We start from the raw sequence: 9,318 nt of genomic DNA, 5'->3' as shown, positions 1-9,318 counted from the left end.
GTGAGCCACCATTACCTGGCTTATTAAATTTTTATTGTTATTATAAAGGTGGTGTACAGAGGGATTATAATTACATAAATTAGGTACAGAGTACATTTCTTTTTGTTGGTCCTGGGGCTTGAACTCAGGGCCTAGGCACTATTCCTGAGCTCTTTCACTCAAGGCCAGCACTCCACTATTTTGTGCCATAGTACCACTTCCAGTTTTTAATTGGAGATAAGAGTCTCATGGACTTTCCTGCCTGGGCTGGCTTTGAACGGGGATCCTTAGGTCTCGGCCTCCTGAATAGCTAGGATTACAAGTGTGAGCCACCAGCACCCAGCAAGAGTACATTTCTCATCCAATTTTTCTTTCCCATCCCTACCCACAAAGTTGTATAGTTCATGTTCCACATAGTGTCTAGTGAGCATTTGTTCACCCTTGGTCCTTCCATTTCTGGGTAAACAAACACACTGCATGGGGTGTTTTGAAAGCAGTACAGATGATCAAGAAGCATCAAAGATTACACTACCCTGTTGATGGCTGGGGACCAGTGGCTCATGTCTATAATCGCAGCTACTCAGGAGGCTGGGATCAGAGGAGAGCAGTTCAAAGCCAGCCTTGGCAAGGAAGTCTGTGAGACTTCTTACCTCCAATTAACCACCAAAAAAGTTGGGAGTGAAGCTGTGGCTCAAGCCTTGAGCAAACAAACAAAAAAAAGCTCAGTGACAATGGCCAGGCCCTGAATTGCAGCCCAGGTACCAGCATACACACACACAAACGTTATATATATATATATATATATATATATATATATATATATATATATATATATATATATATATATATGTGTGTGTGTGTGTGTGTGTGTGTGTGTGTGTGTATGTGTATATATATATATACATATATATGTATATATATATGTATATATGTATATAAAGTTGACTGCCCAGTGGGCATACCCAATACCCAAGCCGGGGTTCTTCTTAAACCTTTGTCTTCATAGTTGGAGATGGCGCTCCCCACCCTGAGCTGTTCCCTCTCGGTCAGTCACCGGTGGGCTGGCGTCCCCCCTCCCAATCAGGCGGGAGAGCGAGCGCTGGCAACGCGCTTAGTAGGGGGGCGCGAGCACTTAGTGGGCGCTGGGAAGGCTCAGCGACTAAGCCGCTCCACCCGGGGAGGGCGGCGGGTCGGGACTTAGCCAGCCGGCCGCACACCAAGGCCGCAGCCCGCAGGCCCAGGGTCCCCGCCGGGTCACCGGCCCCGCCCCGAGCCCGGGGACCCTCGGCCCGGCTCGCGGGCCTTCCCGGGGCCTGCGGCGCCTGTGCGCTCCGTCCTCCCCGCCAGCAGGCGCCCCCAGACCCTCGGCTCTCCCTCCTCCTCCCCCCCTCCGCCTCCGTCACAGCCCGGTCCTCCCCCCCCACCCCCTCCGCCGCTTCCTGTCGCCGCGATCGCGGCCCCGGGCTGTGGGCGCCGCGGGGCCGGAGGCTTCCCGTGCGCTCCGCCAGGTAACGGCACGCGCCGGGGCCGGGTGGGCAGCGGCGGGCGGCGGGCAGCGGGGCCCGGGCCGGCCCCGGGGCCTCTGGCGGGGGGACGGAGGCGGGCGTGCGGGCGGGCGGCCCGCCAGGCCTGGGGCGGGCGGGGCTCCTCCTCGCCCCGGGGCCTCTCGGGGCCGGCCCCGCGCCACGCGGGGTTCGCGCTGCGCGGGATCCCTGCCCGGGGGCCGGGCGCCGGGGCCTCCCCGGAGGAGGGGCGCTGGCGGGGCGTGGGGGGGGGACTCCGCGCGCCCCGCGGCCGGCCAGGCCCGGCCCACCCCACCCATCCGGGACCTCGAGCTCCCCTCCCCCTGACCCTCCCCTGCCCTCCAGACTCGCTGTCCCCAAGGTCACCTCGCCGCGTCCGCCGCGGGGCTGCTAAATGGGCCTCTGTTCTCGGCGTGGAGCGGGGGATTAAGATGCAGGGAACCCCGAAAACACTGACCGGCCTGCGCGGCCAGCCCGCGCCCGCGGGGACCCGGCCCGGGCTCCGCGCTCCGGGCCCATCGCCCCCCTTTCACGCTGGGCACTTGCCGTCTCTGGTGCTCGCTCTGCAGCTTGGCCTAGAAGTTTGTGCAAGGTTTACCCCAGAGCTGGGTCCGACCCGGACGGGCCTGGCGCCCTCCAAGCCTTCCTCCCCCATTCCTCCTCCTGTTTTTGTGTTTGTGTGTGTTTGTGTGTTTGTGTGTCTGTGTTTGTGTTTGTGTGTTTGTGTGTGTGTGTGTGTGTTGTGTTTGTGTGTGTCTGTATTTGTGGCTGTGTGTGTGTTGTGTTTGTGTGTGTGTTTGTGTGTCTGTGTGTGTTTGTGTGTCTGTGTCTGTGTGTTGTTTGTATGTGTCTGTATTTGTGTCTGTGTGTGTGTTGTTTGTGTGTGTCTGTATTTGTGTGTTTGTGTGTGTGTGTTGGGGGGACAAAAATAAAAACCCAGAGCTTTTCCGGTGAAAGGTGATTTGAGCAGGCTGAGAGCACTCAGGACCTGGAAACCTGATTTCAGAGGCCAGCCGGGCAGAGCCTGACCTTCGTAAAGGCCTCTCGGATAGCATTCTTGGGAGTGGCTTGTGTATTGAAGTGTGTGGGTCTACAGATACGATTTCATCTTTCCCAATGGGGGCCGAGTGAAGGGGCAGCCATGCAGAAAATTCCTGCGGAGATGAGACAGATGTCTGAAGTGTTTGGGACTTTTGAAAATCAGTACTTCCAACACAGGAGCTAATGAATATTAAGAATGACATCTTGGCCAATGTTGGACCCTGAATTCTTTATGGCTAGTTGTGACTCAATTTTAGGTGTGTTTTGTTTTGTTTCTTTTGTCCACATGTCTACAGTTAAAAAAAAAAGTGTAACTTAACTTTGTTTCTGTTTTTACTCAATAATTGCCTTAGAGATATTTTTGTATTGTAACCTTATTCTCCTCTTATACCCCATAGTCGTCAGTTTCCCCATTGGTAAATATTTGAATTGGATTTCTGAATAGGAGTAGGGCTTCCCTCCTCCCCTACTCGGAGCTGTCTGGACTTTTTTGTTCTATATTTAGGTTGACCTCAAATTTTGATTTTGACTGATACAACAATGACCCTAGTCCAAACATCAGCTGAATTTAGTTTCAGCTGAAAACCACATTAATCTGACCCATGTCACATGACTTCTAGTAAAAACCAAAATAGTGTTGTTGTTGTTATGAGAGCTTTGCTTTTTCTTTTTCCTTTCTTCTTTTTTGGTGATGTTTGGGAACCAGGCCTCCTGCAGGCTAGGTAGGTGCTACAAACTCTTTAGTATTTTGAGGTTGCTTAAGCCTCACAAAGTTGCCCAGGCTGCCTTAAATTTAGGATCCTCCTGCCTCTGCCTGCAGGTTAGCTGGGATTATAGACAGGCACTACCACACACCCAGCTTGCGTTGGGAGTTTTGAAATGTGAAGATGTTAGTAGATACCTGTGCTTTGTTATCTGTGTATTGTTGCTGATTAAAACTGACATTGCTCATTATCTCTATGTAGTGTGATGTTGGACAACCTACTCCGAGTACACAACTTGCCAGCCGTTGCCAGTTGCCAACATGTTATCTCCAAGGATCCTGGAGTGATAAATGTGGACAAACTTAAGTAGAGGGTTCTCAGAGATTGAGGATTCTATGTAGATAGGGAAGACGTGTTTCCCTAAAGGCCATGTGCCAGCTGTTCCACAGTAGAAATGCGGACGTATACAGAAGGCGGGCTACTGCTGTCTCTTAGGGCACAGTCTTTCTTTCTTTTCTTTTTTCTTTTTTTTTTTTTTTCAGTCCTGGGGCTTGAACTGAGGGCCTGGGCTCTGTCCCTGAACTTCTTTTTGCTCAAGGCTAGCACTCTACCGCTTGAGCTACAGTGCCACTTCCGGCTTTTTCTGTATATGTGGTACTGAGGAATTGAACCCGGGGCTTCATGCATGCTAGGTGAGCACTCTACCACTAAGCCACCTTCCCAGCCTTAGGGTGCATTCTTGTTTGTCTGGTTTTGGTCTTTTCATCATAGGATGGCATTAGCTCTGTGTCTGCAGGTGGTGGGCAGCCTGTGCGGCTGGCTGTTGCTCTATACGTCTTTCTGCTGCCTGAATAAGCACCGAAGCTATGAGTGGAGCTGCCGGCTTGTGACCTTCACCCATGGAGTCCTCTCCATAGGCCTCTCTGCTTATATTGGCTTCATTAATGGCCCTTGGCCCTTTACACACCCAGGTAGGTGGGGAACATTAGAGATTTGTCATTTGGGGATAGAGCAAGAATGGGACTTTTATGTTTAAATTATTGCTGTATAATATTCAAGACTAATTCCCATTCTAATTTGTATTGTAATCTTCCCTCTTTGTTTCTACTCTGATATTATATATGGCACCTTGTGTTTCTGCTTTTTTAGAACTCTACTCTGTGTATGTGCATGCTGGTTCAAATAGGTCTCGAACTTGGGGCCTTGAGCTTTCCTCTAACTTTTTTGCTCAAAGCTGGCATTCTACCTTGAATCATACCTCTGCTTTGGGCTTTTTACTGATTAATTGGTGATAAGAGTCTCTGGAATTTGTCTTCCCCAACTCTCAGTCCTCAGCTCTCTACCTCCTGAGTAACTAGGATTACAGACAAGAGTTACCAGGGCCTGGCTTGTCATTCTACTTGTAAACCAAATTTGAGATGGCTTGTTACAGTTTGCTCAATTTGAAGTATAGAGCCAATATCAATATCTTCTACTACCCCAAACAGATGCCAATAGAACTGCATTGTACATATTAAACTTTCTTGGTAACTTTCCATTTTTCCTTCATCACATAATACATTGGAGAGATCTTTGTTCTTTCTTCACTCCTTTGTTTGCTTTTCCTCATCCTTTTTAATTATGACAGAACACTGGATTGTGTGAATTCACCTGTGGATGTGAATCATGGCAATGTAGCTGTTATCATTAAGAACCTTGTGCCTGCTTTGTTCTCTGGCCTTGGGAGTTTTAATGGGTTTGAAAGTCAGTGATGTAAGGATCCCTAGGCAGGGGGTGCCATTCCCAGGCACTTAATTTGCTCCTGTTTCCCCCCACCCCCAGGCTCACCCAACACACCTCTCCAAGTTCACGTGCTGTGTCTGACCTTGGGCTACTTCATCTTTGATCTGGGCTGGTGCATCTACTTCCGTTCTGAGGGTGCCCTGATGCTGGCTCACCACACCCTGAGCATCCTGGGCATCATCATGGCCTTGGTGCTGGGGGAGTCGGGCACCGAGGTCAACGCAGTCCTCTTTGGCAGCGAAATCACCAACCCTTTGCTACAGATGCGTTGGTTTCTCCGTGAAACAGGGCACTACCACAGTTTCACGGGCGACGTGGTGGACTTCCTCTTCGTGGCTCTGTTTACTGGTGTGAGGATTGGGGTAGGGGCTCACCTCCTTTTCTGTGAAATGGTCTCACCCACGCCTAAGTGGTTTGTGAAGGTTGGTGGAGTAGCCATGTATGCCGTGTCCTGGTGTTTCATGTTTAGCATCTGGCGTTTTGCGTGGAAGAAAAGCATCAAGAAGTACCACGCGTGGAGAAGCAGGCGGAGTGAGGAGCGGCAGCTAAAACACAATGGGCATCTCAAGACGCATTAGCCGAGGCTTAATTCCCAGGATGGATGGGGTTGAGTCAGCCATGGAAACTGGGTCACACACAGGACTGTGATGGAGCCATGCTTATAACACACTTAGGTTTACAAAAAGAAAAAAGAAAAAAAAAGGGCTACCTTTATTGATCACTTTGATCAGTGTTCCAGCCAGGCAAATGTAGTATTCACACTACTTTCTGCAGTGTGGAAAGTAAGTTAGGGAAGTTGTTCTAGAAGGCGACCTTAGGTCTTTTCTATTGCTGGGAACCTTGGTATTCAGACAGCTTCGAAAGGAACTTGAAAAAGATGAGTGCCCTCTCTTGTTCCTTTAGAAGACGCTCCTTCAACACACACTCATCTCTGCTTTCTGTGGAGCAATTTTCGTGTACCCTACGTGTTATGAAAGGAGCCTGCTCTGGAGGAAGCAGGCCTTTGATATCAGAGTGCTCTGTCTAGAGGCTCCACGAAAGCAGGTCTGCTTGAACAAAGAGGAACAGAAGGATGGGAGTGAATCTGGCACTGGTAGGAGGTTGTCTACCACCTTAAAAAAAACTTTTATTTTTGTTTTTTAGGTAAACAGTAAATTTATTTGAAAGCGAAAGGAAAGTAGCTGCAGAAACTTCATTAGGTGAGGGGGCTCCCAAAGAGGAGTCCCCCTTTTAAATTTGGTTTTGAGACAAGCATCTTTCTATGGAGCCCAGGCTGGTCTTAAACTCATGATCATTCTGTTTCAGTCTCTTGGGTGCTGGGATTACAGGTGTGCTACACCATGCCTGGTTCCTTTTAATCTTCTTTCTAATGAATCTCCCCTATATTCACTTGTAGTCTAGGGTCCCGAAGACCATTTGCAGGTTCTATGGTTTGCTAGGGGGACTCAGGGCTCAGCAGATAGTCTTACAGTTTTGAATTATGACAGTGAGAAGAAAGAAAGAAAAATCACCAAAGGGGAAAAGTCCATGGGGCAGAGTCTAAGGGATACCAGGCACCAGCTTCTAGAATCCTCTCCCATTTGGCTCATACAGGATGAGCTTATGACTGTTAGAAATGTTGCTTACCAGGGAACATCAATAAAGTCTCAGTGTAAGGCTTTTTTTGGCGGAGGTGGGGAGGGAGCAGGTTCTTCCTGACATATAGCAAAAATCATCGATTCTCTAGAGCAATATATGTGTTCGGCATAAGCCATATTGTTGGCACAGACCATTTAGGCTCAGTGAACTAGAGTAAGTAGTGGTGAGAACCCTTCTGTAATACCTACCCAGATACCAGCCGCAGGCCAACCCTGTAAGCAAGGCTTTTCCAAGGATGGCAGTACAGGCCAGCTACATCAACTCTTTTGTGCACGAAACCCATAGAACTAGTGCTTTTGACGCAAGATGAATGAGGTGCGGGTAGATTTACCGAGTCCTGTTGTACAGGTTCTGCCCGACCAGGAAAACTATGCCAGTTCTCAGGGCTTTTGTGTATTAATCTCCTAGGCATGAGAGGCCATGACTAAATTCCATAGGGATTTACCATGTGGATTCCACTGGGCTTGAGATGGGAGTTCATGTTTCAGCTGAGCTGTAGGTATTGCAAACAAAAACCAAAGACATTAAATGCTGACACTGGCCTCAGAGAGATGAGGCTAATTCATTCTTTCCTTCCTTCCTCCCTCCCTCCCTCATCTTACCCTGTCTCCCTTTCTGTTGCACTTCAACTATATTCCTGTTTTAGCGCTTTCTTTGCTTTTCACTTTTTGTGTGTGTGTGTGAAAATACTGTACCGAGGGGTTATAATTACATGGGCAAGATAATGAGTACATTTCTTATCAAGCACTGTAGCCTCCTCCTTTGTTTCCCTTTCCCATCCTTTCCCATCCCCTCCCTTCTCCCCCCCCCCCCCACCAAAGTTGTAAAGTTTGTTTTCACTTTTTTTTCTTGAGATAGGTTCTCACTATGTAACCCAGGCTGGCCTCAAACTTATGATCTTGCCTCAGCCTCCTGGGTGCTGAGGTTACAGTTATGTGACATCATGTCTAGCTCCGGTTAGTCCTCTTCCTACTTGTTCTCCTTTCTCTAAAATAGGTGCCCCTCTAATGTGACAAGGACAGAAGTACAAGGGGAAAAAAAAGTATTTCTTAGGGAGGTCATCTCCAATGTGCTGGTGGCAGAGACAAGAATACAAGCTTAGAATCAAGAATTATTTTTTTACGTTTAACTTATTCTGCTATTCACTTGCCAGATCATTTGTGTAGACCACTTATTTACTCTTGTTCTCAGATTAAACCTGTTGAGAATGAAAAACCCTGTGCATATTCCATAGAGGTACTATGTAGGTTTTTTTAAGTCTTTAATGTAGGGGCTTTTCATTTTTTGAGATAGGTCTCACTATGTATACTATTTGGCTCAAACTGGTGATTCTCCTCCCTATCCTGGGATTATAGGTGTGCCTGGCTCTAATGTAAGGCGTTCATGAAAAAGTGAAGTATTATTTATTTATAGATTTATTGCTTACTTATTATTATTTTATTATTTACCATGTTATTTAGACCAAGAATGACTGGTTAGCTCAGTTGGTAAGCTAGCAAATGGTGTGACTGAAGGTCAAAGGTTAGTAGGAAGTGTCAGTCCATTCTGTTGGTCACTGGGAATCTGAACCTATTCAGTGATCTTGAAAACAGTGTCTTTGGTTCTAGAAACCAGACGTGAGGGAGTGGCTGGATGCAAAGGGAAAAAGCAGGCCGAAATGAATGTTAACCATCAGACTTGGAGAATGAGTAACATTTGGTTGAAGAGTTTTGTTGGGCATTGGAAGTACCCAACAGGAATGTCCACCTCATTTTCTATGACTTGTGTCCCTAATAGGGTACCAGCAAAACTGTGCATTCTGATGTCAAGACTGGGAATGCTGACTTAAGCAAAAGCCTAGTAAAAACAGTGCTGTGGCCCATGAGCTAAAATAAATAAATAAAAATATATAGAGAGAAAGCTTGTTCTTGAATTTTGGCTTAGTGCAACCTGTTCCACACCATACAGGTGAACAGGCTTAATCCAGTACCAGCACTTTTCTCTCTTTCCCCCTCAGAAGTGAAAGGATTGCAGATCTGCCTATTTAGGGCACACTGATGTGAATGCATAAAAGAGTCTTACAGACTTTCCTGTCCAGGATGGCTTTGAGCCTCAATCCTTAGATATCAACCTCCTGAATAGCTAGGACAACAGGCGTGAGCCACCCAGTGCCCAACTTTTTTTTTTTTTTTTTGAGAAACTGGAATAAATGCTAAGGGGAAGGGGACCTCATTTCAGCTTTGTTGATGTGATAGTTAATAACTATGAAGAAACTTCTCTGAGAGAAAAAGATGACTCAGCAGGTGAGATGTTGTGTTTTTTACAACACAGGAAAAAGTAAGGGCCAATTAACCTGTGGTATGGTCAAACAAAAGAAATAAGTCGTTTGCATTTGAATTACTATGTAATAGCAAACTGCTCAAGAAGGATTTATATTTCAACACGATTTGTACTGAATTTTCTAAGAATAAAGTAACTTCTTATAAATACAGTCTGACTTTTAATTCGTCTCGTGATATTTGTGAAGAAGCTAAAAAAAAATTATGCCTTAGGCTTGTGGAAATGTTGACGTCTATCCATACTTCCTGGTACCATTAGTCTACTATTGAGCATTAATCATTTCTACCATTCTTTGTTTGCTTTTGTATTGGGATGACAATCAACATACTGAA

General features: G+C 47.1%; 1 protein-coding gene across 3 annotated transcripts; it reads left to right on the top strand.

Annotated features, from left to right (window-relative positions):
* The first annotated feature begins 1,423 nt into the window (after positions 1-1,423).
* LOC138810386 (TLC domain-containing protein 5-like) lies at positions 1,424-9,098 on the top strand. 3 transcript variants are annotated; one of them, XM_069997449.1, is made up of 3 exons: positions 1,424-1,487; positions 3,509-4,218; positions 5,069-9,098. In XM_069997449.1, the coding sequence occupies exons 2-3, from the start codon at positions 4,020-4,022 to the stop codon at positions 5,605-5,607; spliced, it is 738 nt and encodes a 245-aa protein (XP_069853550.1). In that variant the 5' UTR covers positions 1,424-1,487; positions 3,509-4,019; the 3' UTR covers positions 5,608-9,098. The 3 variants fall into 3 exon arrangements, with proteins under 3 accessions (XP_069853550.1, XP_069853558.1, XP_069853567.1); XM_069997457.1 differs by lacking the exon at positions 1,424-1,487 and adding an exon at positions 2,045-2,800; XM_069997466.1 differs by lacking the exon at positions 1,424-1,487 and having other exon boundaries at positions 2,825-3,939; positions 4,030-4,218.
* The last annotated feature ends 220 nt before the right edge of the window (positions 9,099-9,318 follow it).

This window comes from Dipodomys merriami, unplaced genomic scaffold (assembly GCF_024711535.1).
Source record: "Dipodomys merriami isolate MVZ:Mamm:240054 unplaced genomic scaffold, mDipMer1.0.p SCAF_103, whole genome shotgun sequence".
In the NCBI taxonomy this organism is placed as follows: Eukaryota; Metazoa; Chordata; class Mammalia; order Rodentia; family Heteromyidae; genus Dipodomys; species Dipodomys merriami.
Note: the sequence above shows the minus strand (reverse complement) of the source record. Positions and strands in the feature narration are given on the sequence as shown.